Source organism: Medicago sativa, chromosome 6 (assembly GCF_051527215.1).
Source record: "Medicago sativa cultivar Bolivia chromosome 6, Bolivia_mono, whole genome shotgun sequence".
In the NCBI taxonomy this organism is placed as follows: domain Eukaryota; kingdom Viridiplantae; phylum Streptophyta; class Magnoliopsida; order Fabales; family Fabaceae; genus Medicago; species Medicago sativa.
The window spans coordinates 92709264-92733912 of NC_140754.1; the positions used below are offsets into that span (position 1 = coordinate 92709264).

Here is a 24649-nt window from a genome sequence, read left to right on the forward strand (position 1 = left end):
TTGATGATGACAAACATTTATAATTTATTTTGATTTTGATTTGAGTTTTTTGAAAATTTGTTAAAAACTCCCCCTCAATTTTAGCAACTAAAATTTTGTGCCATTTTGAGAGTATTTCCGGAATATGTTTATGGCAATTGAGTTTGATAATTTTATCAAAGAACTCCCCTCAATTCATGCATTCAAGATTCATATGCAAAATGAGAATATAAACATAAATAACATATTCATTAATCATGAAGATCATTACAAGGTATCAAACCTAGCATTTTTAAACATCAAAAAGCATTGTTCATATGCGCACATACTAGCGACAATTTGATCCTCAATAAATCATGATCAACATACATAATTAAAGACATAAATAGAGAATTAAAAACGAGTTTTTAAACATCCAAATAGCATAATAAAACAAACCCTAGCATTAATCTATTCTTCCCTAGATCCTAGTTGTTTTCTGGTCCTCCTAACTCATATTCCCCTAACTCCCCTAAATCATCTCCCCTTTGTCATCATGAAAAGGGGCAGCGGCAACAGGGAAGCGTATGGCGACGGGTGGAATGGTTGGTGAGGAAGCATTAGATGATGAAGAGATGGTAGGCATAAACATGGGATACATGGGAACAGAAAGGGATTAGATTCGGTCTAGGTACCTCGTTCTTGTCACTCATGGTGTCCTTCCATTTCCTTGACGAGTAGCTTCATAAGTTAGCCAAGACGGATAATGCAAAATAGCATTATTCCCTTCAATAACCCTAGTCGGATCATTACGTGTCTTCTTGCAATCTTTCTCAACTTTAGACCTTTTGGTTGGCCTTTCATTGTTCTCAACAATCCTTTGCGCCATAGAAGGAGACTCGGTAAACCTTGAAGGAAAAGTGAGATTGGTTTGAAGAGATTTGAAAGAATCCATACTGGACGGATGTATCAAAACCTTGTGGAGCAAAGAGTTTGTCCTTTGAGTCGAGTTGGAATAAAGCGAGAATATTCATGCTTTTGTGGAGAGATAAACAAGTTTGATGATTTTGTGGCCAGGGGTTTTTACGTGAAGCTTTGAAGGATCTCGAAGCCTTGACATTTGAGAAAGACGCATTGTTGCCAAAATTAGCAAGCAATTCTGATCCTCCTCCATCACGGGAGAACGTTCGGAGAACGTTCTGGAGGGAATGCGAGTGTTCATCGAAGCATTTTGGAACGAGATTTTGCAGAGCGATTCATCTTCCCTCTTTCTTTTGAGGTCGGTTTGAGGCTCAACATCGGGTTCTGCTTCATGTGACTCGGATTCTTTGGGGTGAATTGAGAATACTCAAATTGAGATTGTTCACCCTCAAAAGGAACATGATTTTTGATGAAGATTTTAGTGAGAGCCATTCCATATGGCGGACATGACTTTTTGTTTCGAGATTGAATGACATTAATCATGTTATGAATTATGATATGAGGCGAGACTCAATTTCTCTTTCATGTAGAAATGATACATGACTAAAAGATCATTTGGACTTACATTTTGAAAATTGCCATTCCTAGGTAAGACACAATGTTGACTTATACCATGGAACATTTTTGGTTTAGGCGAGAAGGTTCGAAGAAACAAACTCGGTGACATTTGGTTTGAAAAGGAGTTTGAGAACATTCTCGGGAATCTACTTCGAGTTTTTCAAACCAATCATCACCAAAAACGGTACGACCGGTATTAGAGATACCAAGAATGTCGAGAGATTACCTGTGGAGTGAGACGAATCTCGACATCCTTGATCCTAGACACTATCGAGGCTTTCCTCGGGGTATGCTTCGCCATGAAGTAGAAAGCTTGAATAAGCTTTGGGTAGTGTCTCTCACGAAGTTGAAGAAATTTGGTCCGGCCTTGCTCGTCCACATATTCCTTAAGATCAACTTTGTCTTTTTCAAGTTTGACAAAGTCATAATACCTTCCAATTCCAATAGACTGTTTTCCCATTTCTTCTTGAAATCTTTTTTCAATGTTGGATCGAAACGAGGTACCTTATTTCCTTGAGAGATTTTAATGTTCTTTGGTTTTGAGGCGAGTTTTGCGCTTTGGAGAACATTACGGAGAATAATCGAAGACGGTTTGGCATCTTCATCGAAGAGCTTTTACGAAGAACCTTCGGAGAACGATGCGGTTCCAACGGTTGCTTGTTTTCCTTTGTCCTTCACGGTTGGTTTAGGCTTTGGTTTTGGTTGAAGCCTTGACGGAAGGTTTTGAGACCTTTTTGCTACTCTTAGGTTTAGGCTTAAGAGGAGAAGGAGTTTTCTCGACAAAAGGAGTAGGTGGTTCGGTTTCTTCATCCGAATCGGAGATTTCATGGACGAGTTGTGTCCACACTTTGTTGGTTTTCCTTGTTCGAAGCCTTAGAGATTTCCTAGGTCCGGGATTAGGAGCAAATTTAGCCTTCATTGGAGGCATCTTCCTTTTGGTGGCGTTCCTGAGATGAGGAGCCATTTTGTTCGGGTTTGGAGGTTCCTGAGGAGCGGTTTCTTGTTCTTCAACCGCTTCGTTGGTGGGTTGAGATTGAGGTTGACAAAAGTTGGTTGTGGTTCAACATACACAACCATCGCAAGAGGATGGAAAGATTCGGGGTCGGGGATGAAAGGAAGTTCTTCATCATTCTTCGATGGAGTTTTTTCGGTGTGGTTTCGGTGGTGAGATAACCATCTTGCATGGTTTGTTCAACGGTGTTTTTGAGCGGAGATTGTGGTGGAGTTTCGAATGGAGTAGTTTCTTTGGTTGATGGTGGAGTTAAATCGAAACGTGGTGATGTGGGGGATGACGGTGGTTTCGTCGGAGGAGACGGTGGAGAAGGAGAACGAGTTGGAGATGGTGAAAGTGGAGATGAGTTGTCGGGGTTAGTGCTTCCGGCACCTTTGGTTCGAGCCATGTGTGGTGAAGGAAGTGGTGTACGGTGGTGGTTTGAGAGAAGAAGATGAGACGGTTCGAGAGAAAGAAGAGAGTGGGAAGTTTTAGAGAGAGAAAGTAGAAACCGGTTTTGGAAGAGGAAAAAGGTGAGAAGTGACTTTTAGTGGTTTAATGATGAGAGAGGGAACAAGAGCATTAATGAGTTGTAATTTTTCTTGATATTGGTAATTTCTTTTCTACCTAGAGACTAGAGTTAAGTAGAAGAAACTTTTTTTGAAAGGACATGGTTGAGACGTGTCCCTCAAGTCTGTCTTGGAGGGTGTTTCTTTCAAGAATGTTTTCGGAACATTCTGATGAAGAGAAGACTTTTCCTATTTGGACCTTTTGCAAGGATTTTGAATAATGTGTAATTTTTCTTTAATAAAACTAGTTACAAACCCGTGCTTCGCACGGGAGTGAATTGCCTTTTTCGAAAAAAATTTGTTATAAAGGAATAGATTATTACGAGCAAACACAAATTTCTTAATATACTTAAAAGTAAAGCGATTTGAAACATAGATATTACGGGCATATAAGAATATTGCATTTGCCTTCAAATTGTTTATTTATCAGAATTTTATGGTTTTATATGATACAAAGAGTAATCTGGTATGAAGAGTAGATACTAATATAAACACAGAGTTTAGTAGATACTAATATAAACAGAGTTATTTATAAGTACAACAAAGTGGATATTTACATGCATCATATTTGAGCACAACACACTTATTGTAGTAAGTTTTGATGTCAAACTTAATATATTACACCTAACCAAAAGCAGCCATGGCTGATGCAAAATCAAAAGCCATTATGCGAAGGATATAACAATATAGACCGCAGATCAAATAACTTCGCAAGATACAATGGCATATCTTCCAAAAAATACCCAAGGATGAAACTGGTCACTTCGTTTTAATTTCTTTGCCCAACTTGGCGGAAGAAAACTGTGTCAGGTTACAATCGGTAGATGCGATACTGTTACGATATTTTTCATCAGAAGAACGCTTTGCGGGAGTGCAGCTTCCAAACTGTTTCGAATCATTATCAGCACAGACAAAGAAAGATTGCTGTTGCAATGGGAATAAGGAAAAATCATACACAAAATAATTTCTAAGTGTCATTGAAGTAATAGTTTTCATATAGTGGTGTTGCTAAGATCATCAACAATGTGAATAATTAGTATCGAACATATAGGTGTAGGATAGGTTAGCAAACTTGTATTCTTAACATGACCACAGTAGAATTTTGACAAAAGTGAATAACTGCAATTTAGAAACTTTTGTAAATATAACTTGTATCCTCTATTATTGCTAATACGCAATATCCTTTAAGAATATAATGAAAACATCAATAAAATTGCAACCAAGATGATTGATGTTATGAAAGTTGGATCTAATGTTAATTGAACAATTTCCAGATAATAAGTTGCATCTTTTTCTAAAGTGTATAATTTTCTTTGGAAGATAAAGTAAGTAATGCCAACAGTCGATGAGAAGATCCATGAGACCATGACTGATATTCGGACACATTTATGATTTGGCATAAGCATATCAGTACATCAATAGCTAAATTTCTCATCAACAATTTAGATCATTTACTTTACCCTCCAAAGTGAATAGTTCACTTCCAAGGAGTTAAATCTGTATGATTAAGATCCTCACTTACATCCTTGGATAAGAGCCGCTCTGGTCCATGGCAGTTCAACTATCAAACTGCTTACATTCTTAACGTCACTAAATAAATCACATCCATTCACAACATGAGGAGATAATATTTAAATCTCATTTGAGAGAGATATCTGCATTATGTGTGTGGCATGTCTCGAGTAAGATTACATTCAGCAAGGAAACCTATGGAAGGCAAAATTAAAATAACATTAACTTTATTTCAATAATAACATGCATATCCTTAATTTGATTGGGGTCATACTTTATTTGTATAATTTATTTCAAAAATAAAAATATTCCATTAACTAAATTGAAGTATTTATCTATCCAAAAAATAAATAAATTGAAGTATTTATGAGAATGTGAATCGCCCTAGGAGGTTGAGGGTTGAGAAAGAAAGATCAATATTACATCTGATAGAAAAGGAAGCAAAAAAGTCCCCATGAGCTTAGCTCATTTGGTATGGGATAATGCACAATATGTGCGGGGGCCGGGGTTCGAACCCCGGACACCCCACATATTCATCTTACTGCAAAATAAGATGCATAGCCACAAAAAAAAAAAAAACAAAATATAATGGAATTGAAGTCATGTAGTTATCATAAAACAATCTCTTAATATTCATTATTAAGTGAAATGATTAAATCCTTTATATTATTTTATAGAAGTATTTCCCTTTTTCATTTCCGTTGGTGTTAAGCATGTGCACAGTGCAAAACAGGTCAAGTTTGAACCTTGAATAGTAGTAATAAATTAATACTTTAAAGATTGCAAGGCACTGCTGTCTTACCTCAACCTGTTGTTGCAGTGATTGCACATAGTTTATTATCTCATCTAGCATTACTGCTTTGCCATTTATCTAATAAGAAAAGAAACCGAAGACATCAGAAAAATTAACAAATAAAGACAAAACTAAAAGAGATAGCAAATTAAGGAATCCTGGAAATGAGTCGGTATTTTGGGTTTTAAAAACACATCAAGAAGGAGTATATGCTATATCTGCGCCAAGGCCGCAAAAATATCTTGCACATTAACAAACCTCACTCCAAAAAAAAAAAAACCAGAAATAAATATGTTGAAAATGTTGTAGGAGAATGCCACTAAACAGATTTTCCTGAATGTTGCTGGAAGAAAAAAAATTAGCAAATAATGGTAGTGTAAACGTGAGAAATGCGTAGAGATAACATACAAATCAATGAGTGGAAGCTCAGTCAGGTATGTGACTGGTCGAATAAATATGTTATGCTGCAGGAACCTGCAATAAGTACCACATTATAGATCAAATCAACATGACCCGTAATTTAGTAAAATCTTTTCTTAGTATAAGACGGAATGAAAATCAAATAAAGGAAACAGAATGAGGGGCGTATGAAAGAAGATACTTACAATCTACCAAGGTTTATCAAGGAACCAAATGAACTTGGCAGATCTCCAGCAAAATTATTATAAGAAAGGTCCCTGATGAAAAGAATAAATCATCCTATGTGAGTTGAAAGACTAAGATCTGTAAACAATAATTGAACACCTAAACTTTGATGCCTCACTTTTTCCTGATTCAGTCTAATTTCATTATGTAGTCTAATTGGAGTGCTTCACACCAGCTGACAGAGCATTTCTTTTCTTATCCAAAACAACATCCTTTTTTGGCTTCTGAATTCTAAACTATCCCATGTATTTCCGACAAAAAATGACGATTATGTGGGCTATTCTATCTGGCTATTCTAAGGATTCTTAACACAAACACAGTTAATGAATTAACCTTCAGAATCCTATCACTTGAAAGAAGCCAACAACGTTGACACAACGAAATACATAAAAGTATGAACCACAATTGTGCTACCAGGTGTAACCATCTAGAACAATAGTGTGTGTGTGTGTGTGTGTGTGTGTGTGTGTGTGTGTGTGTGTGTGTGTGTGTGTGTGTATATCACAGTTTCTAAAGCTAAATTAAAAATCTGCATAGTAAACTAACATAAGCAAAGAGCTGCTATATTGTTTGATTCTAATTAGCAACAGTTCTTATTTTGAAAAATTGAAAAGCACATCCCTTATGCTTAATTAGGATAACAATGAAACTAATTGAATATAAGTTCTATGATTGCTCAGAAAGTGATTGAGCACACAGATTTGACAGAGGCCACTTGAATGAAATATCATCAAAGTGGAATTACTAAGACCGATGAGAGGTAGTTTTAGTCAAACTCATAATTCTTTTCAAAAAATATAAACAAAGTTGTTGTATTCTTTATAATTCATTTCATAATCAAAACCTATAATTGTTTACCTGCAGATGACATTGGGTAATATGAAGGAATGACATGGATCATGAAACTCTCATTCTGGAGCAAACTCCCTGACACGAACATATTTTAACAAATCTTTCTCATAACCTGCCAAGTGAAAGACACAACCAGAACTATCACTTGGTTCACCAAGAAGAAATATAGGAGACCAACAGCCAATAAATATAAATCCTTCACTCAGACTACTAAGGCAATGCATGCAAGCTAGGTTTGATTCTGATAATAAAAATTGTGCTTACCTGACCAGTAAGAAGAGGAGTATCGGCTGCAAGTTTTGATGCAACAGGCCTCGGTGTACGTACAGGCCAACTCTGAAAATTGGTACACCATGTATATTAAGTTATAATGAAGGATAAGGAAGACCAATACTTCAATCAAGCAACTAAAAAAGGGGTGGCCATAAACCTGAGGCATGGTGAACTTCTTTTTGACACCTTGAAACTCAAGTTCCAACACAATGCAAAACTTTCCTCTCTTACCATGCTCAAGGCCACCAAGAAAAGCCACAATTTTTTTCATTAAAACGGGAAATATCTAAAGAAAATGATTAACAAAGTAAGATATATTGACATTTGAAGTATGAGAAAAATATAAAAAGTTACTTTACAAAAAGAAAGAAAGTGGCTCAAGAGTGTTAGCACAAGCACTAAACCTTTCAATGAGAACTGTTATTACTCAAAAAGTTGATGTCATGGCTGAAAAAGCATCTGCTTCAAGTCTTCCCACAACAGAGAGGTAATCGTTTTTTCCCTTTAATATTTTCTACAAATCCAAAAGTATAACTTAGACCTGAACATGTGATATAATAAATTCGTGAAGGATAATTGACAGTTAACCTTAAAAATTTCATAAGCAAAGAGCTGGATGACTCTATAAGTTATGGCCCTAATACGTAGCGATGCAAACCTATGGTACGTTACCCTTCAAGTAACCTCGAATGCCTTCTTCATTCCCTATCATTGTTATTGCCTGCATATCTTTTTTGACAAAATATATATGTAATGTTTTGACAAATCATCAGATCCAAATCCATCTAATATGGGCAATAAATATCGAGTCAGATAGAAAGTTTCCAGCATGAGTTCAAATTTCCTGTACACTTCAATCAACCAGTCAATAAGAATTGATCTCATCTTAGCATTTATATCTGGCTGTGAAACCATGTAATCATGCACACGAACATCATCCTGTGTCATTCATCAAAGTCAAAATATTAGAGAATGTTAAAAAAGTAGAGATATATATAGAGAAGAAACACAAAACAAAGCATAGAACATTACTTCAGAGAGTTTGTAATACTTGTAGATGTCATCAATATACTCAGTTGCAGTCAATTCATTATCCTTATAAGATGAATCAATGTTCTCAACCAAATCCTTGGGCACAACTCTACAAGCAGTCTGTGTTTGACAAATTATGTCCATTCTTATTATTAGTCTACATTGCTGCTGAGCATGTTCCACCCTTGCTGCAGGAACAATGTTCTACAACAACAAAAAGAGTTCCATCAAAACAAATTTAGTGATACAATGTATTAAGGAAACACAACCTTTGAAAATGGAACAAAGTAAACATGATAACAGCAACAACAAATGTACCTTGTTCTTCTCGGTTGCGGCTTGAGCAAGAGCCTCTAACTGAGCCCTGCAACAACAATAAAAACAAATAAAATCAGGCAAATTATAAAGATATACAACATGTGGTAATGATTTAATTTCAATTGTAAAGTTATGGAATCAGCACCTTGTGAGGCATTTGGTGACATTAGCATTAGCACCAAGATCTGCCGGGTTGATCACAAGATTTTGGATATCTTGAAGTACCTTTCTGTTTCTTCCTTCAACCCCCATATTCCTTTTCTTATTCTCACCTAATTCCATTAACAAAAAGCATAAATCAGACATTATTTCACTGATCAAAAATTATAAATCACACCATAGCAGAAAAATGTACAACAAAGGTACCACCCGTGGATTCACTAAACATTTTCCAGATTATTACATAAACCCTAATACTTAACTAAACCACCCTCAGATTTCATTTCAAAATCTATGAAAATTTGATAGACCCATATACACAGAACAAATTAATCACAAAAAATTCAACGTGAGATGGAACTATACTTGTATACAATTCTTTATACAATTCTTGTATAAGGAACTATACTGTATTTGTGTAATAACCAGAAAATCAAATAAGCTCAAACTCTTATAGTTTTTGGATTCAGTGCACGAAAAAAATTATGATACCTGTAAATGGCTTTTAAGATGTTCCAAAGTGAGTCCTGGAATCTCCATCACCCTCATCAAACGCTTTGGTGTTGCCTCTGCCACATATGCATAGTATGAAAAATACATTAAAAATTTAGATTCATCAACCAAATTCATTAAAAATCAATCAAACTTTCAAGTCTACACAAAGAAAACTTATCATCAACAAACCCAGGAAATCACTAATTTAAACCTGACCAACATACACATAAAACTTATCACCTGTTCAGCCCACAAATAAAAAACTTTTCATATCATAAATTGGTAACACAAAGTAATTTATAGCTGAAAAATTGATTTATTATATGCTTACATAGAAAAAAGTAATTTACCTTCAATTATGATTCTGCTAGCAGAAACTTTTACCCTTGCCAATTCCCACTCTAGTGTCCTCTCTCCTCCTGAAAATTTATGCTAAAACCATGTTACTGTATAGATAAACCAGTAGATACAAAAGTCATGCAAAAGTTAGTCCAAAATGCAAGTGGTCATAACATTATTAGCATATGCCTACTTGCAACTCAGAAATCTGTCACTGGATAACACCTCTTTTCTTTTTCACTGTGCATTTCAACATTTCTTTATCAAGACAATCTATTGAAATAAACAATTACAACATCAATATTTTGAGCCTACAATTTTTACATTCAATTTAAATATAAATTTACATAGAACATACCTTATGGGATGAAATTATCATAGATTAAAATCTAGAAGTGTCCTGGAAAAAAATCAGTAAACAACTTAAAAACTAAAACTAATTAACTGAAAATAAATTAAAAAAATTGTAGCTAAACCTGTTTTTGATCAAAGATTAACAACAATTAAAATCAACAACTATCTTCTCCAGCCCTCTTCATACCTACACAATCAAAATCACAAGATCAAATAAAAAACATCAATTAAATCAACATAATTAACAATTTCATTAACAATAACAAAAACACAGAAACCCAATTAAACAAAACTCACCATAAATCGAATTGAGTGTGTGAAATAACAAAAACACAAAAACCCAATCAAACAAAACTCACCATAAATCGAATTCAGTGGGTGAAATGAAGAATTAGAACTTGTTAGATCATTAGATTAGGTGAAGATTACAAAATCATATTTGCATGTGTGAAATTTGATGGAAAGGAGAGAAGAGAAGTGAGGCCGTGTTTGAGAAGAGAGAAGGAGAAGAACACGTTTTTGTTTTTTAGAGAGAGAAGGGAAAGAAATCTGTTTTGTAGTGAGAGAAAGTTGGTGGAGAAATGAGAGAAAGAAGGAAATTTAGCATATATATGGGAACACTCACCCAATAACTAAATGACGAAAATACCCCTTACGAGGGCAAAATTGTAAAATCAACGGACATTTATTTTCTTATTTAGTTTAGTAGATTAAAGTGATCCTCAACTAAAGGTTTAGTAAAGATATCGGCTAATTGATTTTGTATCAACAAAAATTAATTCAAGTTCCTTTTTATTAACATGATCTCTAATGAAATGATATTTAATTTCAATATGTTTTGATCTTGAATGTTGAATGGGATTCTTTGATAAATTTATTGCACTTGTATTGTCACAAAATATTTGGAATATTTGTGTACCTTATAGAGAAATCCTCAAGTTGATTTTTAATCCAGAGAACTTGAGAACAACGGTTAGTGGCGACACATAATTCAGCTTCGTAGTTGTGAGCAATAGTGTTTTGCTTTTGCATGACCAACTTATAAGTGCATTCCCAAGAAACCGACATGCTCCACTTGTGCTTTTTCTTTCTATTTTGTCTCCGGCATAGTCGGCATCACGGTATGCTATAAGATCAAAACAAGAACCTTTGCTATACCAAAGGCCAAGATCGGTAGTACCTACTAGGTATCTAAAAATTCTTTTTACGGCGAGTTAAATGGGATTCTCTTGGAGAAGTTTGAAAACGTGCACATAAACCAACAAAAAAAACAATATACAGTCTCTTGGTGATTAAGTACAACGGAGATCCAATCATTCCTCTGTATTCTTTTTCGTAAATAGTTTTTCTATTTTCATCCTTATCTAGGTTAGATGTTGGATGCATGGGAGTTGCCATTATTTTGGCTTCATTCATTTTATATTTTTTGAGAAGATCTTTTATATATTTTTCTTGACAAATAAAAATGCCATTTGATTCTTGCTTAATTTGTAAGCCAAGAAAGAATCTTAATTCTCCCATCATACTCATTTCAAATTCACTTTGCATGAGATTGGAAAAATCATCGCACATTTTTTCATTTGTTGAACCAAATATGATGTCATCAACATAAATTTGAACAATTAAAAAATTTGTGTTGTCATCTTTTCTAAAAAGAGTTGTATCTATTTTTCCTCTAGAAAAATTATTTTTGATTAAGAATGTACTTAACCTTTCATACCAAGCTCGAGGAGCTTGTTTGAGACCATATAGTGCTTTTGTGAGTTTAAACACATGATTAGGTTTATTTGCGTTCTCAAAACCGGGAGGTTGATGAACATAAACTTCCTCATTTAAAAATCCATTTAAAAAGGCACTTTTGACATCCATTTGAAATAACTTAATATTTTTATGAGATGCATATGCAAGAAGAATTCTAATTGCTTCTAACACGGCTACGGAGCAAAAGTTTCATCGTAATCAATACCTTCTTGTTGATTATACCCTTGTGCTACCAATCTAGCTTTATTTCGATAACTTTTCCTTCTTCATTTAGTTTATTTCTAAATACCCATCTTGTTCCAATGATGGATTGATTTTGAGGTTTAGGAACAAGGTTCCATACTTCATTTTTCTCAAATTGAGAGAGTTCTTCTTCCATGGCTTTTACCCATGATTCTTCACATATTGCCTCTTGTATGTTCTTTGGTTCAATGTGAGAGATCATTGCCATGTTGACATCATTATTTATGGATGATCGTCTTGTTCTTATTCCATCAGATGCATCTCCTATGATTTGTTCGGGGAGGGTGATCACCAATGGTTCTCCGGCTTCTTGGAAGAACTTGTGAAGAATGTTCTTGAATGTTATCATCTTCATTTTGAGAGATTTCTTCTTCATCTTCTTTGTTGATTATTAAATCATCGAACTCATCAAAAATAACATGCATGCTAATTTCCATGGTTTGATTTTTCAAATTATAAATTCTATATCCTTTGGAATTTGTTGCATATCCCAAAAATATTCCTTTATACGATTTTGAATCAAACTTTCCTAGATTTTCTTTATCATTTAAAATATAACAATAACATCCAAAAATGTGGAAATATGAAATGTTAGGTTTTATATTTTTCCAGAGTTCATATGGGGTTTTGTTTAGAATTTTTCTAATTGAAACCCTGTTTATGATATAGCAAGAAGTATTTATGGCTTCAGCCCAAAAGTATTTTTCTACGTTGGACTCATTTAGCATTGTTCTTGCCATTTCTGAAGAGTTCTATTTTTTCTTTCAACAACTCTATTTTGTTGTGGAGTTCTTGCACATGAGAAATTATGAAAAATTCCTTTTTCATCAAAGAAGTCTTTAAAGAATGCATTTTCAAATTCTCCTCCATGATCACTTCTTACTGAAATGATTTTGGATTCTTTATCATTTTGAACTAATGTACAAAAAGTTTTGAATGCTTCAAATGCTTCATCTTTATGTTTTAAAAATAGAACCCAAGTATATCTGGAAAAATCATCAACAATAACAAAACCATATTGTTTTCCACTTAAGCGGCGGTTCTAACGGGACCAAATAGATCTATGTGAAGTAGTTCAAGAGGTCTTTTGGTTGAAATAAAATCATTTGTTTTAAAACTGCTTTTAACTTGTTTACCTCTTGTACAAGCTTCGCATATCCTATCTTTTTCAAAATCAATTTTTGGAAGTCCTCTTACAAGATCAGTTTAGATATTTTTGAAATAGTTTTCATACTTATATGTCCGGCTCTTTTGTGCCAAATCCATTTATCTTTTTCAAGAGTCATAAAACAGGTTTGTTTGGAATATCATCTAAGTATAAAGCATATAGGTTTTTCTTTCTAGATGCGGTAAAGAAAATCTTACTGAGGATGTATGTTTTACTATACATATGTTAGGTTTAAAAACAACTTCAAATCCACTATCACATAATTGACTTATGCTTAATAGATTGTGTTTTAAACCTTCAACATATTGAACATCCTAAATTTTTGCGAGTCTTTCTTACCAATAATACCTTTACCTTTAATTTGTCCTTTGTCATTATTTCCAAAAGTTACTAGACCTCCTTCCTTTTTTACGAAGGAGATGAAGCATTGTTTATCCCCGGTCATGTGTCTAGAACAGCCCTTTGTCCAAGTACCATGGCTTTGTTCTTGCATCTTGTGAGGATCACCGCATTTTGAGTTAGTGGTTCCTTAGGTACCCATGAAGATGTGGGTCCTTTTTGGTTAGCTTCAAAAATCTCAAGGTGTTTAATCTTGAGAAAACGGTTTACTTCTAGATGATCTAATCTTTTGCAATATGAGCATTCTTTTCTTTTTAATGAAGAAGAATGTTCTTGAGAATGTTACGAGATAGTCTGATCTACTTTTATTTCTTGTTTTCTCTTTTTATGAAAACAAATAGATTCATGATGTCCTTGTTTCTTACGGAATGAACATTTTAATTTTTGTGGTATAAGACACTTTTCATAAATTTGATTAAAACCTAAACCGGTTTTGTCAAATTCTCGCCATTTGTGAACCTACAATTTTTTGAAATGTTTGTTGATTTTATAAATTGTGAAAGATCATTTCTAAGTTCTTTGACTTCTCTTTTAAGAACAATATTTTCATTCCTAGAGTTTTCGGGAAGTTTTGGTTTTTCCAAAGGCTTTTATTTTTTCGGTTGCTTGAAAATAAGAATCTTGTAGACTTTGAATAGTTTTCTTTTGATCATTATTCAAAGTTTGAAGCTTTTCTTTTTTCTTCCTTTAAATCAGAAATTTCTTTTTGTAAAGAGTGACATTTGTTTGTTAAAAGTTTGAATCAAATAGAAGACTATCAAATTTATTTTCTAACTCTTTGTATACTTGAGGTTGGTCGAAAAGAATTACCTCTTCGTTTTCTGAATTCGCCATTAGAACCATGTTGGCTTCGGTGTCTTCATCTTTTGGTTCTTGAAGATCATCCCATGTAAACATCGATTTTGAGTAGGGAGATTTCTTCGAGTCTTTTTGTTTAATGGACATTCATTTTTGTAATGCCCTAGTTTGTTGCATCCGAAGCAGGTTACTTGACTTTTGTCAATTTCTCCTTTTGAGTTGTCTTTCTTGTTAGGAAAGTATTTCTTTATACGATCTCTTCTTCTCATCATTCTTTGAATCTTCTTTGTGATGAGAGCTAGTTCGTCTTCTCGCTTCTCCTTGGATGTTTTCTTCTTCATTGGATTCTTTGATTCCTTCGCTTTGTGTAATGGCATCTTCTTGTTCGCTTTGAGATGCTTTGAGAGCAACCATCTTTCCTTTCCTTGATGGTTTATCATCTTGAAGTAACGTCTCATGAGCCTTTAATGATCCAATGAGATCTTCAAGGGCTAAAGAGTTTAAGTCTTTAGCTTGTGTGATTGCAGTTACCATGGGTCTCCATGTGCTTGGAAGACATCTTAATATTTTTCTTATCCGATCATGAGTGGTATAAGTTTTTCCAAGTGATCTTAATTCATTCACAATGGATGTGAATGCGGAGTACATTTCATCAATGTTCTCATCTTCGTTCATTTCAAAGATTTCAAATTTTCTTACACCGATGTCTATTCTTGTTTCTTTTACGTGACTAGTTCCTTCATGATGGATTTTTAGAGTGTCCCAAACCTTTTTTGCGGTATCACATTCATCAACTCTTTCACTTTCTTCCATGCTTAGTGCGCATGATAGAAAGAGTCGAGCTTTAGAGTTTAGGAGTATTTTTTCTTTATCTTCTTTTGACCATGATGCTTCGGTGTAATTGTTTCCACCTTTGTTGTTGCATCGGTTGTCATGGGTACATGAATCCCATTTGTGATTATTTTCCACATATCCACATCTTGGGATCGAGGAATAGTTCCATTTTTCCTTTCCGAAATAATAGTTCTTTCCATTGAAGAATGGTGGTCTTGTGCATGATAGACCTTCTGGTATATACTTTTCTTTTGACATTGCCTTCTTCTGAATCTTTTCCTCCAACACTTGTTAGGTGTTTTTGTAGAGCCGGGCTCGATGCCAATTGAAGTAGCAATAAACGTCACAAGAAAGGGGGTTTGAATTGTGACCCTTTTTAAAAATTATTCCTGAAATTTAAGTTTAGATTTATATACTCAAGAATGTTCTTGGTGTACGTTAGTTCAACAAGTTTAGAGTATATAACAATTTAATCAAAACGGAATGTTCTAAAGAATGATTATAAGCGAGAATGAGAAAAATGATGTTAAGTTAAAATATAAGTTTATTTTAACAAAGACTAGAATGTTACGGGAGAATGATGACGAGAATGATAAAACAATATTATATCTTTGATTTTAAACCTTAGTCAAATATTTAAGTAATTGTTTTATCTTGGACGAATGTTCGAGATTAATGTAAGTGTGATAAAGTGTGTGTGTTGTGTAACTTTAAATAAAGAGAGAGAGAAAGAAGAATAACACGGGAGAGTTATCCTGGTTCACCAAACCCGGCTACTTCCGGTCCCCACCTCGTGTGAGATTATCCACTATAGTTTTCTTGCTAACGAAACTTCGACTAGCACTTTATAAGATCTTGATCACACCGGATCAGTCCGTTACACTGTATTATCAACCTCGGCAAGCTTCTACAATTCTTTGCGCACTAGCAAAAGAAAGGTTGGAATTTTCTACCTCAAACTATTAAGCCCGATAGACTTGAGAAGAATACAACACACTTTGTATAATGAGATTTGTGTGGATCAAATAAAATACTCAACTCGTAGTTTGAGTTTTACAATAGCAAATTCAAAAGAGAAGATCCAAGTGATATAGTGAGAGAGCTTGAAATTTGCTTTGTTTGCGAAGAGCTTTGTTTGTAGTGATGATTTTCACTTAGAGAGATATTAGCTTGCAAAACTCTTGCTTATAACCTTCAAAGGCCCTTGTATTTATAGGTGAGGAGTGTCTTGGTGATCAAGGGAGAAAATAGAGCTGTTGGACACGTTTTTGATAGCTGTCCAAAGACTTAATTGATTTCTCTTTTCTTCTTTAAAATAGCGAGAACGTTCTCGAATGTTACGTATGAACGACTTTGGCTTTTACGGCAACGTTGTTGCTTGCTTGCGCATGAGATAACCAATTTGTTATGAGGTTTGTATAACTTGTTGCCCAATGCGGATGATGTCATTGTCTTTTGTTTTAGTGATGTCATGCTTTAAGCCATGTGCATTTATTCTTTAATGGGCTTCTTGGATCCAAATGGGTCGAACCCTTTTCCTAAGGCCCAAGAGACATTTATCAAATGCTATTTTGCCATGCTTTCTTCTTTGTGCATACTTGTTCACTTTTGATGTCTTGTTTCATTTTCATCGTATTTGCCGAACGTTCTCGGATTGTTCTCATGAAACAAATTCTCACAAAATGAATTAGTAGATAACAAGATTAAATAAATATAATATGTTTGTAATCTTTAAAACATCAAATAAGGATTTTGTCTCAACAATTATGTAGTAATTTATCTTCATATTTAAAATTGAGACAATAAATCATTGTTTATCGGGACAAAAAAAAAGTTAAATTTTATAAAGATATAACTATTTTTGTGAGAGTGATAAAATAGTGAGAAAAAGTACAACTATGCTTAAAATATAAAAATAATATAAATAATTACTATATTCTTAAAAATATATCTAATTAATAAGAGGTATGATGACATACGTTATAATCTACCATTATGGCTTTGCCCTCTCTTTAGAAATCTTCCGCCACCTCACCCCATTTTTTCCAAACATTCATCACTCACAATGTACCATCATGCAACGATGGTATGATGAGCGGTGTCGTCCTACTGCACATGACCCTTTTTTCGGTTCCCACAACAATCCGCATCGTTGGTTTTCGATTAAACCGGTACCGCATCTCGCTACGGGTGGTGGTTGTTGAGTTGTTGGTATTCGTAAATCGTTGGTTATCACCGGCGATCTTGTTTGGTTACGTGTGTTGGCCTCTCAATGGCGAGAACCTCGCATTTGGTTTGGTTGAAACCCAAAAGTTTTTTATCCTCTACTTTGCCACCGTTTTGGACCTTTTTCGCCGCCGTGTGGATTGGTTATGGTGAGTCATTCGAATCCGTCGTCTCCTCCCTTTCTTTGGAGTGGTTGTGGTACCGTGTTGGGCCGAAATGACTGTTAATTTGATGTTGATCATAGCGGTAAACTATTGGTGCGTGTGGATTTTTTAATTACCGTGTTGGCGGTCGAATCTACTCCCCACTCTCAAGAATATGTACGTGTTTCATATCCCATTAATCCTTGATTGACATGGGGTGTATGGACTCGAAAGAGTCGTTAATGCTTGTTGTCATTGTTGCCGGTGGCGGAGCCCTTCATGGGCTGGGGTGGGCCACGGCCCACCGGAAAAATTAAAAAATCAACGATTATAGGTCTATTTTGCGTGATTTTATATAATTTTGTGTCGGTTTTAGGTTTCGGTTGATCTAAATTCCCGTAAAGTGGTGTAGTGGCCCACCCGAAAAATTTAAATAATTCAATTATAGGTCTATTTTGTGAGATTTTATACAATTTTATGTCGGTTTTAGATTTCGGTTGATCCAAATTCCCGCAAAGTGGTGTAGTGGCCCACCCGAAAAATTTAAATAATTCAATTATAGGTCTATTTTGCAAGACCTTAAACAATTTTTCAACGGTTAATTTTAGTGGCCCACCCCAACTTTTTTTTTTCGGCTCCGCCACTGATTGTTGTAGGGAGTTGATGGTACGTGATCCGATTTTGTGTTGAAGATCGATCAATTCGCCAAATTATAGACCCGATTGGTCCTCGCAAACGTCTATCGTTAATGGTGTTCGTTTGTTAGAATTAATTAGGGTTGAATCCACTTTGTTGATCTTTTTTTGATGTATTACCTGTTAGGGTGGATCCACTTGGATTGATTGGATCGGGTTTTTTGTCCTCCTGGGTTTTATATAATTTTTCCCTTTTTTTAATAATATATATGAGCAACTAGCAATCGATTAAAGTTTGGTACCAACTTAATTGAGATTATTCTTTTTGCTCTTGTCTTATAAAAATAAAATAAAAAATCTATCACTTTGAATAAAGCTATTACTTTTTTTTATTTAATCACAATACTCTCTCCGATTTCAATTATAAAAAAAATATAAAATTATGAAAAGTACCATCTATTGGAACTTTTTAATGAGAAAAAAATATTAAAAATAAAACTTACATGAACTAAAATGTATATTAGGATAAATAACATTAAATAGAGTCAAAGTAAGTTATATATTTTTTTTAATTTAAGATAAAAAAATGTAATTGTTTATTTTTTATATCTAAGATTGGAGAGAGTCCCTAAAAAATATTGGAGAGAGTATTTCTCTCGGAAGCAAATTATCTCTAGTGAGAAAAATTTGAGAAAACAATTTTCTTAAATCTCCTCCCTTCATTTTTTTTTAATTTGAGATCAATGGTCACAAATTAAAACATTCTAACCTAATTTTGTTATGCTTTAGTGTAGTTATGATTTCGAATTCATCGTTTCCCCTTTTTTCCAAGCATGGGGTAGAAAAAGGTAGGAGATCTATGTCAACCCACTAAATTTCATGCAAGTTCTTAAACTCCTCAATGGTGATCCTAAGAGTAAGGTTAAAAAATTCTTCTAGTATGCTAATGTGGGATAGATCGTGGCAACTAAAAATAAAGGTAATTGTTTTACCATTTGTTGGAAAATGTATTTACTAAAAGGATTGTGAAAAAAATCACATTCATCAAAATAAGCATACATTTTCTTTAGTTCTTTTTGTCTCCATAATTTAACGAGTTGAATTTGATCTTAGTTGATTGAAAAGAATTTTGTAACATCGTTTTCCAATCTCTAAAGAAACAAATAAAATGGTTCAAGTAAATGAATAAGTATGTACATTTCAATGGTTTTAAATAATCAAGTTGATAGTTATAAATACTTACCTAGGAACAACTTAACTTTTGCCAACAAAATTGTCGGTTTCGCCTTTTTAAATTTACCGGAAGATAGAAAAAAGAGTACATTCAAACTGATATCTCTTAAAAATTAATTGACAAATAATTAAAATAATAATTAAATATCATAATGTATTATATAATAAAAATAAAAACAAATCGATTTCACCCATTCAAATTCAATTCAATGTTCTTGTAATGTATCTTTGTATTCTCCTTCAATATCCACCACAATTAGTTTAATTTCTTTCATTCTTCAAGGCTTACTTAAGTACTCCCTCCGTTTCAAAATGAGTGTCGCTTTAGCAAAAAAAAATTGTTTCAAAATGAATGTCACTTTCAGTTTCCAATGCAATAATAACTTTTTCTTTTCAATTGTACCCTCCAATTAATACTCGCACACTACTTCCAAAGTATTACTTTTAAAACTAACCAATAGTTAATAAGGATAATTTGGTAAAATAATCATTCTCTTTCTTTTAATCATTGCATTTCTTAATATGTGTGTAAACACTTAAAAGGACACTCATTTTGAAACGGAGGGAGTAAAATTTATTTTATTGAATCGTTATTATTTTTAGTGTGGAGGGAGTGTGGAAGTTAGGAAAGTCAATTTGGTTAAGTGAGATAAGGTGTGTCTTGATCGATATAGTTGTTGCTTGGGGGTTCGTATAATGCAGAACTTTAACTTATCTTTGTTACGTGAATGGTTTTGGAAGCTAATAAGGATCAATGAGTTTGCATTTTAAAGTTTTAGCTTCTTAGAATAGGTTGGTGGGAGTTCATGTGAAGAGTGGGGACAGTTAGGCGTATGTGTGGTAAAATTACTTCTATGGTGTTAAAATAGGGGAGAAGATGGGGATTAGAAATCGGTTTGATGACAACTTGATGATAGTGGAGAGTAATGAGAAAAATACTCCTTTTTTTGCCATGATTCGTGGTTGTAGAGTGGTCCTTTTTGTGATATATTTAGAAGAACTTTTGAGTTATATCATAATACGATGTCATATAATTTTTCTTGGAAGGAGGTGTTGGGGATATATTGTTGTTATTTGTTGGACAACATTATTTTTAAGGCTAGCATTTTTGATAAGTTTCTTTAAAGTTGATCATGGTGAAAGGTACCACGACAAAGGGGTATATCATCTAATGATGCGAGGTGGAGCATGATGAACCTATGGCTCTAAAAAATCTCATTAGGAAAAAAAGTAGTTCCTCTAAATGTCTTTCTCTTTTCGTGGAGGCTCTTGAATATCTGAATTCTAACAAATGGCAACTTAGCCTAATGGAGTATTTAAAATATGGACTATTTTTTATGTTATGGCGAGATGTGAAAAAGAGGAAAATTATCTTTTTTATTTTTAGTGTGAATTCTTTGGTAGCATATTGCATAATATTCTAAAGTGGTTGGATAATTATTGTGTTCTTCCCATTAATTATTGTGAGGGTACTCTTCATTTCGGTGGTTCTCGATTATTCCAAAAAAAGTTCATTTTAGTTTTCAGCGATTTTGTTGACTTGCATTTCAATTATTTAGAAGAGAAATTCTTACATTTGTCACGAGAACCGGTTTATGGTGTTGTTAGATAAATTTACAATTCTCGTTTATTGGTTACAAAATGCTAAGAAATCATGTACGTATTTTGAGTTGAAATGTTGGTGGAATAATCTTTCTACTTGTCTTGGTTATTCTACCTCATGATTTGGTTCTTTTGTATTTATGCATCTTGAACTTTGTATTTTCCTTTGTTGGGCACATCTTGTGCTTGAAGGGTTTTTAATATAGGCTTAAATATGGAAACGGTCCCTGCAAATATACGGCGTTTTGGTTTTAGTCCCTGTAAAAATATTTTTTTGGTTTTAGTCCCTGCAAATATAGAATATTTGGTTTTGGTCCTTGGTATTTTGTTTTAATCCTTGTAAAATCATTTCATATTGAGAATGGTCCCTATAATATTCATTTTAGTCCTCATTTTGAGGGACTAAAATCAAATATTCTACATATTACAAGGACCAAATCCAATATGAATCAATTTTACAAGGACTAAAACAAAATACAAAGGACCAAAACCAAATTTTTATATTTGCGGGGACTAAAACCAAAAAAATATTTTTACGGGGACTAAAACCAAAATGTCGGATATTTGCATGGACTATTTTCATATTTAAGCCTTTAATATAATTCGTTTGACGTCTTCATACAAACTAAATCCACCCCGGTCAAGACACCAACTACATCAATATATAATATACTTCATGTTGTTAGAAAAGGATGGGGGTTTGAAATTACTTTGATGATAAAAATATGATTCAAATTACATTTCATGTCGTAAGAATCATTGAAAGCATCGGATACGGTGTAAACGAATACATGTTTGTAAGGACCAAAGAAGATTTAGATATTTTGACTTTTGTGTTGATTGTAAAATTCATTTTGTATTGGTTGAGTGATGGTCTATACGAACCCTTTGTTGCAAGCAACATCAAATGAGGAAATCGTGAACACCATCCCCTCTTGGAGTTGCTCCTTGAACTTGTAGATCAATGTTCTTCGTATGGACGCACCAATTCGATCACCCTAGATAACAAAGATTAAAACACTATACTTTAAACAAAAAATACAAAAACACAAAAAACATAAAACAAAAACGATATGAAAAAAGTACCTTTCGATCCATTAGAACCAACTCCATGAAAAATGGTAGTTTTTTATTTTTGTAGTCTTGAACAAACCAAGCACGAACAACCCTCACAACCAATGTCCACGATTGTTTTCTTGGCGAAACAACGAGAGATAAAGTTGTGTTTCGTAAACATTTTTGTTTGCAATAGAAAAAATTACATAAATAACTTAGAATATAGATATCGAGAGAACCGAGAGAACGAGAAAAAGAAGAACTATATTTTGTGATTGTTGTGTACTCGTACCCAAAAGCGCTACTATTTATATAGAAAAATAGTACCATAACGGTTAATATATATTAATTATTAATTTGACCGTTTTAAAATTAATATTATCAACGTCTTTAATATTATAAAATGTGCATTAAACGATTAGATTATATTTCATGTAACCTACAAAAAATTAACTTCATAACATTTCAAATTTAATAATATCTTATTAATATTAAGTAATATTATTTTGTAACGAATAAAAATTAATTATATAACCATAAAAACTAATTGCTGCAATTAAATTTTTAATTAGTAGGTTAATGTCATAGTATAACGGACCAAAATTCAAAATATAATTTATTCAAGTTATTTATTATAATTTTGTAACCTACCAAATTTTTAATGTACCGTATAAATGTTAATCGAATATTAATTATATTAATAATAATTTGATTGTAACGTACACATTTTTAATGTAACATATAAATTTTAATCGAAGCAATAATTATATTAATAATTATTTGATTGTAACCAATTATGTATTTTATGTACAATTTAATGTTAAATAAAAAAACGGTTTTTAATAATAATTATAATTATTAAGCTTGTATTAAAAATTAGGAGAAATTTTTGGAACAAATGCCAAGTAGGATTATGATGATGTGGACATCTTCGAGAGGAAAGGATTTTGGAATAGGCTATTCCTAAAAACTCTAAATTATTAGTATAAAGATTTCTGTGAATGGTAAACCTCTTCCCCCAGCCCATTTTAAGCTTTAATTGGAGCGATGAAATTATAAAACTCTACTATCAAAATGATAATCAAAAGTTGTGGTTATTATAGTTTTTTTATTAGAGGCAGGACAAAGGGGATTATAGTTTTTTTTATTCAATAAAGGGGTCATTGTGGTTTTTATTTAAGGAAAATGCTAAACATTGTATTTAAGGAAAATGCTAGCAATTAAGTTTGGAACCTTAGGTAACCCGATTGGGTTGGTACGGTGGTATTGACTTGGGTCTTGGGAGTATGCTCCTCCGCAAGGTCTCGGGTTCAATTTTCTCCGTGCCAATTTGGGTGGGTTATTTAGCATCTTCAAAAAAAAAAAAAAAGTTTGGAACCTTTGGTCCATTTTTATATCCACGGTGTCACTTTATCTCCACAAATATGGTCAAGTGTGGCTAACTAAAACATTTGCATAAGTGGACACTGTCAATTCCTTTGAGTTTCATTATTGCGAATGTACTTCCCGAGGTGGGATACTTAACGTGTTAGCTACAACATTGCACGGGTCGATACACATAACGGTGCGGTATCCATCGTTTACGGCTAGGACTACCGAGGTCTCTAATCCCATTCGCTCCCCTAGCTTTCATCTCTCGGTGTTAGTGTAGGCACAACGAGTGTTTTCGTCGTTGGTGTTCCTTCCGATTCTTTGCGCATTTCATCGCTCCATTGGAAATTCCCTCCGCCCCTACCGTACTCTAGGGTCGAAGCCACGGGATTTGACGACGAACTTAAAGAATCACCTACGGATGCTCTACGCCCAATCATTACGTATAACGTTGTTTCCTCCATCCATAAGGCTTATTTACCATATAAAAATATTAAGCTTAAATATGTCTATAGTCTCTGCAAATAGACCTTGGTTGAATTTTAATCCATGTACTTACTAATCCTCCCATTTTAGCCTTTGCAAATATCAATCATTTTAAATTTAGTCCTAATCACGTTTTTTCTTTGAGGTGGAGAGTCATTAGCAAAAGTCATTGTTCATCCTCTCAAAAATAATAAAATAAATCCTTGTTCATTTTCCCCCTTAGCTGCTCTATGTCAAAATTTACTAATCACACTCTTCAGTCTAAAGCATGATGCCAATAAAAAAAATAATCTTCTAACATACATTTTTTTTTTTAAGGAATCTTCTAACATACATGGGATGGCTTGTTCCACCACGCTGATTAAGTCTAAAAAACTTTCTTCTTTTTTTTACCTTCCAACAAAAGTCTAAAGTAGGAATTTTCTAAGTTAATGTTTTTTTATAGGTAAAGTAGTTCGACGACTTCTATATGATGTTTTTTTTTTTTTTTTGAGGGAATTCTATATGATGTTATAATTCAATTTATTGGATATTGGCGATCCTTTATCAAGAGAGGTGAGCACAGTTTAATTAAGCTATTGTTTAAATTAAGAATAAAAAAGTTAGAAAAATATGTAAATATATTTTCGTGGTTTTTTATTTATCAAAATAAAATTGAATACAGTGACTAAATAAACAATAGCTTAATTTAATGGAATAGATATTGTCATGGAATATCTACTAAAAAAAATATTGTCATAGAATACAATGTTATAACACTTTTATAAAACAACATTAAAAGACTCAATTCTTATCTCGTTGTTTTTTTGACAAGACTCAATTCTTATCTCGTTGTTACTGCCGAGTAGTTTTACTATGAGAATGT

At 33.4% G+C, this 24649-nt stretch overlaps 1 protein-coding gene across 11 annotated transcripts; it reads right to left on the reverse strand.

Moving 5' to 3' along the window:
- Positions 1–3540: 3540 nt before the first annotated feature.
- On the reverse strand, positions 3541–10066 carry LOC146918281 (G2/mitotic-specific cyclin S13-6-like). 11 transcript variants are annotated; one of them, XM_085719908.1, is made up of 18 exons: positions 9952–10066; positions 9834–9875; positions 9669–9748; positions 9487–9555; positions 9134–9210; positions 8628–8754; positions 8483–8528; positions 8165–8368; positions 7721–8071; positions 7537–7646; positions 7290–7418; positions 7124–7195; positions 6866–6971; positions 5968–6039; positions 5771–5836; positions 5372–5440; positions 4580–4712; positions 3541–3942 (listed from the first exon to the last, which is right to left on the reverse strand). In XM_085719908.1, exons 6-9 carry the CDS (start codon positions 8732–8734, stop codon positions 7847–7849), a joined length of 582 nt encoding a protein of 193 aa, XP_085576034.1. In that variant the 5' UTR covers positions 8735–8754; positions 9134–9210; positions 9487–9555; positions 9669–9748; positions 9834–9875; positions 9952–10066; the 3' UTR covers positions 3541–3942; positions 4580–4712; positions 5372–5440; positions 5771–5836; positions 5968–6039; positions 6866–6971; positions 7124–7195; positions 7290–7418; positions 7537–7646; positions 7721–7846. The 11 variants fall into 11 exon arrangements, with proteins under 11 accessions (XP_085576034.1, XP_085576032.1, XP_085576026.1 ...); XM_085719906.1 differs by having other exon boundaries at positions 3541–3981; XM_085719900.1 differs by having other exon boundaries at positions 4580–4764.
- Positions 10067–24649: the final 14583 nt, after the last annotated feature.

What these genes read in the sequence shown, in the direction of transcription:
- LOC146918281 (XM_085719909.1), bottom strand. Translation starts at nt 8,734, where the DNA reads ATGGGGGTTGAAGGAAGAAACAGAAAGGTACTTCAAGATATCCAAAAT. An exon ending in GTCACCAAATGCCTCACAAG is followed by an intron (nt 8,529 to 8,627) that starts GTGCTGATTCCA and finishes TTGTTGTTGCAG; the next exon opens with GGCTCAGTTAGAGGCTCTTG. An exon ending in CCGCAACCGAGAAGAACAAG is followed by an intron (nt 8,369 to 8,482) that starts GTACATTTGTTG and finishes TTGTTGTTGTAG; the next exon opens with AACATTGTTCCTGCAGCAAG.